We start from the raw sequence: 12,013 nt of genomic DNA, 5'->3' as shown, positions 1-12,013 counted from the left end.
TCTCCTAGATGTATGCGTCTAAATAATATCTCGTGCTTAAATCTGGGACGTCTCCCACATCATACAAAGTCACGCACCATTCGCTGAATACCCTGGAACCAAGAGTCCGGAACGTGGATCGGTAAAGTCTGAATGAGATATAGAAGACGGGGAAGTACATTCATTTTGATTATGTTAACCCCACCCATCAAGTAAAGTTGTTACTCTGCCACTCCCTCAAATCCGCCCTGAGCCTGCCCAGAAGTGGCCTGAAATTGAGGTCATAAAGGCATGAGAGGTCACTAGCAAGTATCACCCCTAGATATTTTAATTGGGAGGGGTGCCAAATGAAAGGGAGGCCAGTTTTAGCCCCTCCACCACTGAGGTCGGGGTCTTGATATTCAAAGCTACAGATTTACTATAGTTAATTTTAAAATTAGATAGGACGCCAAACTTTTGAAATTCTTTGACCAGATTAGGTAAAGAGACAATTGGATTGGTAATAATGGCTAAAAGATCGTCTGCAAATAACGCAAGTTTATGTTCCTTCTCACCAACCTGCAGACCTGAGATATTTGGGTTGGCCCTGATAGCTCTCGCCAAAGCCTCCATGCACAACACAAAAATGAGTGGTGAGAGTGGGCACCCCTGCCTAGTGCCGTTACCCATTACAACTGACTCCGACAAGTCTCCATTAATCTTGATCGAGCCGTAGGACGTCGGCATGTCTATTTTTTTACTTATCTCTTGTGTTCCTATGACCCTCATGCAGTTAGCATGTATTATGTACCTCTGAGGGGTTAATTAATGGGAGCGCCTCAACATCTTATTTAGCGGAAACCATTGGAGTAGTTGTGCTATTATTAATTAAATGTGCAAAACTTTCCATACGCAATGATCAGTGGCAATTAGAGGGACGTTGGCTTGTAAAGTTGGCCTCTACAACCAAGTCAGCCGATTTTGTTCTTGCCCAACCTGTCATACAAACATAGCATGTGGTTCTCCCAGCTCACCGCTAACGCTCCCGCTTTTGGTCACGCAAGAAAACACAATTATTTCTCTGTTTAACTAGACTAATCTCTCACAACTTACTTTAATCAGAGATATCATAAGCCAAATGATCTCCCTGACCCAGAGTTTTCCTAAACCAAACGATCTCCTCTTGTTTATTAGTAGTTTTATTTCCCGACATCTTTTTTGAGTGTATGTTCAGAGCACTAAATGCATCCCACTGTAATCAAGGCCCCCTTTTATGTCAAATTGTCTCAGAAGACCTCGTATGACGGTGGACACCTCTGCTAAAGGCCGACTTATCCAATCACAATCCTGATGTCCTTTACGCCTCAGCGATTGAATGCAATTATCCCTGGCTGTTCTTCCGAAACAGCAACTGAAAAGAATAAGGGAAATATGGCTCACGTATCTCGGTTTCCAATTCAATTCCTGATCATCCGCTTCAGCTGTGGTGGTTTCCGGCACAAGTGGCAATTTTTATTGACATTACAGTTGTTCGGAATACGCAAATTGAATTCCGAGAAAAAAGCGAAACCAGTATTAACGTAAACGGTGGATGGTTCACCTTTTAGATCAGCGTCGGTTATCCATGAAACAGCCTCGGAATATAGTGATTGCACCAAACAACTATAAGACTCTTAACTTTTTGCTTATTTAGTCCCCTCAGTTTACTATCATTTTGAGGATACCTTGGATGGGTGCACTAAAGACATCTATTAAGTGGGAATCCAGAACCATATCCTCTCTGACGTTTGAGATAAAAAGTTGCGGACAAACGACCATCTGATTGGCTGCATGGTTGCCCATTGAATTTATTACTAGAGACATTACCTACCCATTCAAATTATAATTAAGAACCATTTTCCTCTTCCACTTATCTCAGAATTGCTGGAGAGACTTCACACAGGGAAAATCTTCGCTAAATTAATTTTACAAGGTGCATATGATTGATTTGCATCGGACCTGGTGATGAATGGAACCAGATTTGGACGTTATCAATATCCGGATATGCCATGTCAGACTGTGCAATGACCCTTAGACTTTTAAAATTTTCATGAATATCATTGTAAAGGATTTAATAGACCACTTTGTTGTTGATTTAACTGGATGCATCCAGTTTAACTGAAGCATCCAAAACTATTATCCACGCGCTTATCATTTCCCAGCTGGACTACTGTAACCTTCTCCTCACCGAACCTTCCCCGCTCTCACCTCGCCCCCCTTCGTTCTATACTCAATGCGGCTGCGAGGCTTATCTTCCTTTCTCACCGCTCCTCTTCTGCCTCCCCCCTCTGCCTTGCCCTACACTGGCTCCCCTTCCCTTACAGAATCCTTTTTAAACTTCTTACCCTCACATACAAGGCTATCTCCCACTCCACTGCCCCTTACATTTCCAATCTCCTCTCCATCCACACTCCCGCCCGGCCCCTGCGTTCAGCCAATGACCGTCGCCTCTCCTCCACTCTGATCACCTCATCCCACTCCAGAATTCAAGACTTCTCCCGAGCTGCCCCGCTGCACTGGAATGACCTCCCACGGTCCATCCGTTTGTCCCCTAACCTGTGCTCCTTCAAACGGGCACTCAAAACTCATCTCTTCCGCAGTGCCTATCAGCCTTCCACCTAACCCTCTCTCCATGCTCACTCTCCTCACTCCACTTCTCAGTAGAGGGGAGCGCTTGCTCCCCTCCTCCGACATCCTCTGTGCCTGTCGTCTGTCTACCCTCCCTATAGGATGTAAGCTCGTATGAGCAGGGACCTCCTCCCTCCTGTCTCGCTACCTTCTCTTCTGCTCCAACCTCCATACACTTGCCTTGCCTGGAGCCTCTGAAGTCTTGGTACTACTCGTTTATTGTATTGTACTGTTATTCCCTGTACTGTCCATTGTTTGTATTGTGTACGGCGCTGCGGAAACCTTGTGGCGCCTTATAAATAAACGATAATAATAATAATGATATCCATTTTTATTTAATTCCCTAGAAGAGCATGAAGAACAGGTATGTAACAGCAACATAATTTGTTCATGACTCATGGTGGGAAACAAAGGCGTTTATAAGACCCTAGAATTATATTGCTTCCCAGTGGATGTTCCGGAGAATCCGATGGAGGGAGTCGTTTCGGCTGCTATCTAAGTCCTACACATAACGGCCAGGAGGAAAAGAGCAGGAGACATTCCCACCGGGAATCGGCAATCTTGAGAAAGCAACGACACGGTAACGGAAAACTGACCTTGAATGAGTGTCACACAAGCTGTTACTGTGGCAAAGGCTGCTCGCATAGACCATACCCACAGTCAGGCTCTGGTCGGCTAATTGCCACTTCTACGGGGGTAGAGTAACTTTTGGGACACAAAAAGGGAGACAAGCTGCAACGTCCTCGCAGGTTCGGAAAGTAGGATACCTTGCAGTAGAGCCAGGTTTGTAGAGGTCTTCCAAGCTGAAACTAGACCAAGAAAAAGAACTTAAGACTGGATATTGGAGTGCCAACCTGGGACCAAGGAACTTGGTACGCGGAACCAAACCCACCCTGTTGGAATTTGCATCGAGTGGGTTAATATTCGTGTGGAAGAGGGCACCTGGGATTGTAATGTACACTCGGTCAGGGGGGCATGGATTGTGGTAGCATATTTTGGATACTTCGGATGTGTCGCTCTTTCTTGGAAGGGGCAACCAGGATCGGATGTTCATGAGCCGTGGAGCACCCGATATGCCGATAGCATGGCAAGAATCGGGCAGAAGAAACACGTACAAGTTGACACCAATAATTTTCTTCAGTACAATATTGCTCTTTATAAATAGTGGAAGTTGAATATACCAAATGTGCCTCTGTTGTTATTTTTGAGCAACAAGTTAGTGAATTGATGGCGTCTTTTAAAGGAAAGAAGTTACCCTAAAGATCATCTCACTAAGACCACGAACGCAGTTACAAAGATAGACAGCTCCAACCTTCTTACGTTTCAACCTAAAAATTACTGAGAAAAATGCGAAATTCGCTGACTCAGCTTGTGTTACTAATGGGGCTTCTCGTTTTTTAAGATTTAAAGATAGAAATCATTTCCTAAAGATTCAGGGTAACTTGAATTGGTTGCCAAGTGCGCCAAGATGGGCGTTTTCGATGGGCCAAGCTCAACCGAATCACCTGTAAATATGTTCGTTAACAGCACAAAATAATTGACATAACAGCAAAAAGATTCCTACCCAGAGTTTCGTTAACGGATTATATATGCTGCAATACAGCTGCTCGTTATAGTATATTGGTAGGATAACTAGTCTTTTGAAAAGGAGAATTAATGAACGTAGACGCAATATTTTAAATAAGCTCCCTTTACGTAGTGCCTCTAGACACTTTACTGCCGCCCTTAATGGAAATCCGAATTGTTATGGTCTGGAACATATTCAGAAATCCGAAAGGGGAGTTGAAAGATTTTAGGCAATTAAGTTGACGAGACGTTTACTGGATACGCCAGATTAATTCATTAGATATTAATTAAACCCTAGAGCTGAATAAATTGGCAACTACCGGGGTTAATTGAGTATATCCTTTTCCCTTTCTTAAATCCTAGGCGTGGTACTCTCTAAGTTTAGTAGTGTCTCTCTTGAGTTTTATTATTTTATGTCTATTTGTATTTGACGGGAGGGTCTATGGGGGTATAATGTTTTAGGGACATGTTTAACTATTACTTACGACTGAATTGCGCTGAAGATTATACTTTGAAGCCAAGAAATAATTTGTTTATTATGAAGGTTTACTATCGAATGATTACTTTATAACTATGCTATTGACAGTCTCTCGTCCTTGTTGAAAATATTAGTGTTTTTTTTTTTAGTTAATTATGTAGCTGCATTAATGCTGATTGATTAAGTCTCTCCCCCAATCACAGTATTAGCTGATAGGGCCATTTGCGTTGCCAGTAATTTCAGTGGAAACACAAAGATGGAATATTTAACGGTTGATGCAGGAAAATTGGCTCATATTATTAGAGAGCCTCCGTCGTTGCCTCGTTAGGTTTATTCAGGTCAGGCAGCCATTTTGAACTACTCTTCGGCCATCTTGTTTTTGTTAGTTTAGGCAGCCATGTTCAACTGCCCACACACTGAACCATTATAACGTGTGGTCTAGTCCTAGTGCGTAAAATCGCACCACTACCTCTACGCGGGGCTGTGGACAGTCGAAAATAACGTAATGCAGCGCAAGAGAAATAAAAAAGGGGTCGTCTGTTATTTGGATATGATTAGCACAGTAGACCTCAGCCTGTTGGCTTCACTCCCAAGCCAGACACTAACACGTGAAAGTCCAAGCGTGGTTACTATTGGTGACTGAATTTTCACATTACTGTTTCTTCAGTTTATACAATATTTAAAAAGTAGCAGTATCTCATAATTTTGCTCAGGTAGGCAGCCATTTTGATTCTTAAAGTAAAGTCAACATTTTACATTCATATATATGAGAGTCTGTATATTGTGAGCTGTATAACATACATGAAAAAAACTAGAGTTTCACTGCAGGCTTTGCAGAAATGCACAGTTTAGATTGTCGGAATGACACGCTGATGATGTCACAGCAGCTCAAATGACTGCAGTCTCAGCTTTTTTGACCTGCATCACATCCAATGTAGACACTAAAGACGTGGGAGCATAAGAATGGGCAGAGATCAGTGTATCTACCTTTCATATTTGGCGGTTTAGTGGTCCTTTTAATGTCAAACGCCTTCACCTGCAGGCAGATCTGGAAATGACACACAGACACACATGCACTGACAAAAGAAATATTCCAAGGCCCCGTTGTATTTCATAGCAAATGTATTATACTTTATTTACCATGGATAAGAGTGGCTGCCCCATAACATCTCAGGGCACCACACTAGCATTCTATATAGAAAGATTTAAAAAATAGCTTGCTCGATTAAGGATATCTTTTATAAAATATAAAAAAATACGTTGGAGGAAGATACATATTTAGTAAAATAAAAAGGAGATTAATGCGTTGCCTTGGACACATAGGTCTGGGGTTGAGGGGAGTGATGTTGACACATGAGGACTTTCTACATTCTGCAAGACGGATATGGCGGTTTTTCTACACAGCGACGTCTTCGGGATCAGTCCGAACATTCCGCTGTTTCGTTACCTCGGATTTGGCCATCGATGTGGGCCGAGAAATTGGAGGATTAAAGCAGAAATAAAAAGCCGGCGGTGAACCTACAGCTATTGTTGAACTAGGAGAGGAGGGAGTTGACCTTCCAACTCCCAATTTGGTAAACCTACGGTGAGCCAACGTACGCGGCTTTGGCAAAAGTCGATGCTGCCTGGGGGGAGGTTGAAAGTGCGGAACCTCCCCTAGGCTTCGTGCACAACTTCGACAGAAGTCAATAATGTGAGCGCAGTTTGTGTGGGGTGGCCCGGGCAGTCACGGTACCCCGCCCACAATCCAACTGCCCCCCAAAAAATATTGCTTTCCAAAGAGCAGAGCGGATGCCTTTTCCGAGCGTGATATAAGTAGAGGACTCCTCTCTGCTCTTTAGTGAACTCAATGGGGGGGGAGTGTGGGGGCTTTTGGATAGAGCGTGACTGGGATTGACGGGCACTTATCGGCTGCACCCCCCTGTCCGACGCAGCACAGAATTTTATTCGGGGTGTTTTTTAAAGCAATACCTTAAGGGCAATTATACTAACCACTAACCTCTCCTTTCTCTACTCCATCCAATCCGCGAGGAGAGAGGCAGACATCACAGTGGCGTTATCTAGGTACTGAGAGGGGGAGCACAGGGTACCATACCTCTGCCCATCGGCACCATGTCTTGTTCAGCAACACGTTGCAAGCGTCTAGTTTTAAGCCTGAAACATTTACGCTTTTCTCCCACTTGGCGGCAGTCTGGGTAAATTTGAGTACAGCTTTCAAAGAACAAGGTCCATTGTTTTTTCCGACCCCGTACTTTCCCTTCTTCACATACATATCAGGTGATCTTATTTTTCCGTCATGCCCCCAAAATGACCCAGGAATGGACAAAATACCAAATAGTCATTTCCGTCCCCCAGGTAAATGTCAGCGTCTTCACGTGCATCACATGCAAAACTCCCCGTCTTCGACTGATCCCAGTAATAGACGTTAAACGCCACAGGGCAGCACAATTCCTCACTAATATCTAGAAGTCTGCCCCCCCCCCCCCTAGCTAGCGATGACCCACAGAGTGTGCTATGGCCAGACGCGAAGTGTGCACATCAGTGCTAAAAGGCCTACTTTATATATATAAAAAACATATGTCCACAGGATGTTTGTAAACTCTACAGCAATTCATTGATTTTATGTTTCAAAATAGCAGATTTTCTTTCTTCAGTGTTCCGGAAGAGTATCTGGGAAGCAGGATATTAGCTGTACGCCATGTTTAACATGGCGGCTGGTTCTGACCAAAGTCTTTGGGTGTATTGAGAACAGTACTACGGCAACGAATACCAATGCTCCTCTCCTCTAGTTATTCCACACAATCATATTAAAAGTGCACGTGATACTTACATTTCTACATTTTAAAGGCAAATATATAAAGTGCACCTGTCACATAGCCAATTTATGGGCCGAAACCAGTGGACGAAGTAAGGGTGTATATGGTGGTATGCAGCCTATCCAGTCACTAAGAGCCAGTGACATGACTGAGAGTGCAGCCTATCCAGTCACTAGGAACCAGTGACATCACTGAGAGTGCAGCCTATCCAGTCACTAGGAACCAGTGACATCACTGAGAGTGCAGCCTATCCAGTCACTAAGAGCCAGTGACATGACTGAGAGTGCAGCCTATCCAGTCACTAGGAACCAGTGACATCACTGAGAGTGCAGCCTATCCAGTCACTAGGAACCAGTGACATCACTGAGAGTGCAGCCTATCCAGTCACTAGGAGCCAGTGACATCACTGAGAGTGCAGCCTATCCAGTCACTAGGAACCAGTGACATCACTGAGAGTGCAGCCTATCCAGTCACTAGAGACCAGTGACATCACTGAGAGTGCAGCCTATCCAGTCACTAGGAACCAGTGACATCACTGAGAGTGCAGCCTATCCAGTCACTAGGGACCAGTGACATCACTGAGAGTGCAGCCTATCCAGTCACTAGGGACCAGTGACATCACTGAGAATGCAGCCTATCCAGTCACTAGGGACCAGTGACATCACTGAGAGTGCAGCCTATCCAGTCACTAGGAACCAGTGACATCACTGAGAGTGCAGCCTATCCAGTCACTAGGGACCAGTGACATCACTGAGAGTGCAGCCTATCCAGTCACTAGGGACCAGTGACATCACTGAGAGTGCAGCCTATCCAGTCACTAGGGACCAGTGACATCACTGAGAGTGCAGCCTATCCAGTCACTAGGGACCAGTGACATCACTGAGAGTGCAGCCTATCCAGTCACTAGGGACCAGTGACATCACTGAGAGTGCGGCCTATCCAGTCACTATGAACCAGTGACATCACTGAGAGTGCAGCCTATCCAGTCACTAGGGACCAGTGACATCACTGAGAGTGCAGCCTATCCAGTCACTAGGAGCCAGTGACATCACTGAGAATGCAGCCATTTTGTGGATTGAACCGATATTCGTGAGAATTTTAGCACATCATCATACAAAATGGCTGCCTCTACTTTGGGTAGGTGACAGGTGCACTTAATGGAGGTTCAGTTTTTATGACTTTAGAAAACATACTGCTCTACCTGCAACCCCTAAAAAAAAGAAGATAACAGCCAAAATACCTGGTTTTTAATCTAGTCGGGAATAAATCAATGCCCTTATTGGTGAAAGATGGTTAGAGGCCAAGGGAATGTTCAGCAGTGGTTTTAGCCAGAGAGCGGAACTGGAATTTCTCTGAGATATTCTGCAGAATATAACACTATGTATCTGTCAGGGGGTAGATGGAACAGAGCAATGTTCTGCAGATCACTAGAGAGGTCAGTAATGTAATAATCTGCAGAATATATCACTATGTATCTGTTAGGTGGTAGATGGAACAGGGCAATGTTCTGCAGATCTCTAGAGAGGTCAATAATGTAATAATCTGCAGAATATATCACTATGTATCTGTCAGGGGGTAGATGGAACACAGCAATGTTCTGCAGATCTCTAGAGAGGTTTTGTAATCTAATATGCAAAATATTAATATAAAATGTTAAGAGGAAGTTATTTGATTTTAGATTTTACATTCAATTCCCATAAAGAAAAACTAAATTCACTTTTATCCCTGGTCATCAGAACCCCTTGAGGAACCTGTGTATGAATGAGCCAGGCCAGCCATGATATTTATATTTAAACTCTGCTTATTTACGGTTATCGTGTACCCATTGGCTTTAGCCTGTGGAGGCAGCCATTTTGTGGTTCACCGATTCTTAGTGATGGAAACCTATCGCGTGCTGACTTCGCCCACCAAAATGGCTGCCTCCTCTTCGTGTATCATGGGTCCATATTCCACGAATAAACATTTTCTGACTAAACTATGTTTCTTGCTCCCTGTATTAGTAATTTTACCCTTGTGCCGTTCACATTCAATAAGGGGGCAGATTCAGCAGCATTCTAAAAGTGTAAAAAAGAAAAATAAGTTTGTCCACTGTAGCTTTGGCACGCAGGTATTCGAACAATGTTGTGGTTTGTGGACCAGAAAACCGTGGCATTGTGAAAGTGTTAAACTCTCCCATAGTGACACATGACGTTTAATGAGGAATGCGGTTTATCTGCCGCAGAGAAGCGCTTCGGAGTGCTCCGCTGTAATGAATACTGTTTGATGCAAGTGTTAATGTGTGTTACGCTGTCTGGTATCTTGTAGTTGGAATGCAATGACTGCCTAGTTATACATGTCATTGACTTTGTTGTCGGTGATGGGAATGAAGCACAGGCATGTCCTGCCGTAATGGAGGGTGATAAATGACATTGCGCAGGATGTTTTAAACAGGTTTTTGATTGATTTTAGCATTTTTGTTTTTGTTTTGTTTTTTGTAGTGGGGGAGGAAAAATTGCAGCTCCGAGGCTTTTGACGGTCCCCATACTACAGCAGACAGCCGCAGCTGCAGACACACAGTGATTCTTATACCACATCACACCGTTAGCCGTTGGCTCGTGGTCTTGACCTGTTTGGGCATCTAGTAACGTGTTACATTTTGATTTTTTTTTTTTTTTTTGGTTGAGTCTAGGTGCAAAAATACATTAAGAAGTGGCGTGCACCCAACGTGTGGCGCAGGTAGATAAACGTTGCTCCGTGAGCGACAGATTTATTTGCCGCCCCTCCAAAGCTAGTGGGGTACAATTTGTTACCCCTTTTTGCGTCTCCATTGACTTTAACAGCAGTTTATTGAATATAAGTGTAGCATTTGGCTGCCAAGCACAGAATTTCAGTGTGTTAAAAAAAAAAGCACAAGGACGTCCTGTCCTTCAAATTGCAAGCCCCACCGCCGTAAAAAACCTCATCTCTTTAATTACTTTGTTCCGTCTAGAGCGGATCTTGCCACTAGGGGGCGCACTTGGTTGTGACAGTAATGGCCTTTTAATGGGCAGGCACTTATTATATAGACATCTGTAAGAAGAGGATCAGGCCCAGACTTCAGGAGTGTTGAATCTGCCAGCACTGGCGCTAGCCGTCACCGTGGAAGTGCCCGGACGTTTGGAGGGCAGTGTTAGAACAAAAACGAGCATCATCAGGAAGATCAGAGAATTTGTTGGCAGGAGGAACTACGATTGTAACCCGTTTTCCTTTCCGCTAAGCATCGCAGGTTACTTGGCAGTGAATGAATGGATGCGCCATACTGTTTTACTCTTCTAGCAGTTCTGCTTTTCGTCTGTTAGCCCGTGTCGTGGGGCTCGCTGGCCTTCCTACAGTAAGGGCTACCCCAGGTTAGCTGAGATTACATGATGTTCAGGGAGCCAGCAGTCCCAACTTCTCCTAAATATTCCTACTGAGAGCAAACAAAATCAAGGGATTACCACCCCAACTTTTTTTCCTTGGCCCACTCAGCAGCTACTGGAGCTTGTGTGTGGTGTTGGGAAGGACGCAGAACTTATCCCCATGGGGCTGTCAGATAGAGGCGTTTGCGGCGTTCCAACGGCGACGCTCAATCCCCGGGATTCCAGGACTACGGACAGGAGTTGCTGCTGCTGCTGTCGTAGGGCGTCCACGATCAGGGCAGGAAGGGTGTTAAAAGTGGAGGTGATCTGGTCCAGCTTGGTCTCGAGGCTGCCTATCTGCTTCTCCAGATCCTCGCTGCGGTCGTTCAGTTCGGTGATCAGGTCGTACATCACGCTCTGCATCTGCAGGAGAGTGTTAGAAAAGGAAACGCGTTTCTAGAATTGTACATATATTTATTTTATAGAAGCTAAAGATGTGTATCGGGATTCTTGTAAAAGAGGGATCCTACATCCTCTTAAGTAGATTTCTCAAAAGATCAATAATAATTTGCATCCTAGTTGCGTGTCTACAAATGTCAAATAGTTTCCGGGCTGCAATCAAGCTTTAAGACAGACATATGGATGAAAAGGGTTACCCAGGGTTAGTACACAGAGTAGGCGATCCTCAAAATTGGGGGCCCACTCTATGTGTCAAGCTGGGAGAGATATTACAAGTAAGGTGGCAACAAATGTCACCAGATACCCCACAATGGCCTTTCAGATGTGGTCATGCCAGTGGACCTACGTTATTGCCACATTAAGCATTTCTATTGGTGCCCAAGGCGTAAAAAAGGCTGATTCGTCGTTGGAGATCAGTGCTCTACGAGATACCCTAAAGATGTACTTACTTTGGAGAGATCCACCAGGGTGTTGGCTTGGTCGCTCAGCTTTCTCTGCTCCATCTTCACGCTTCTCAACCTGGGGAAAAAACAAGCTAGTAATTATTAAGATCTTGATTGCACCCATCCATTCCTCTTAACCAAACATCTGTAAACCATTATATGACTTTATCTAATGTAGGCCCCTAGGATGTTCTAATTTAGGGGCTTCTCTACATGGGGACATTTCACTGCAATTTCCCTTTTGTCACCTGGAATTTAAAAATGTATAAC

General features: G+C 44.3%; 1 protein-coding gene across 1 annotated transcript in view; it reads right to left on the bottom strand.

The window, feature by feature from the left end:
- Nucleotides 1–5,773: 5,773 nt before the first annotated feature.
- Nucleotides 5,774–12,013, bottom strand: part of KCNN3 (potassium calcium-activated channel subfamily N member 3) — a 66,468-nt gene continuing 60,228 nt past the window's right edge. Inside the window, exons 7-8 of the mRNA XM_075193164.1 lie at nt 11,750–11,819; nt 5,774–11,264 (exon numbers count right to left, since the gene is read on the bottom strand). Coding sequence (XP_075049265.1) covers nt 10,968–11,264; nt 11,750–11,819 — 367 coding nt within the window. The 3' untranslated portion in view covers nt 5,774–10,967. The remainder of the gene's footprint in view (nt 11,265–11,749; nt 11,820–12,013) is intronic.

Source organism: Mixophyes fleayi, chromosome 12, assembly GCF_038048845.1.
Source record: "Mixophyes fleayi isolate aMixFle1 chromosome 12, aMixFle1.hap1, whole genome shotgun sequence".
Classification (NCBI taxonomy): domain Eukaryota; kingdom Metazoa; phylum Chordata; class Amphibia; order Anura; family Limnodynastidae; genus Mixophyes; species Mixophyes fleayi.
Note: the sequence above shows the minus strand (reverse complement) of the source record. Positions and strands in the feature narration are given on the sequence as shown.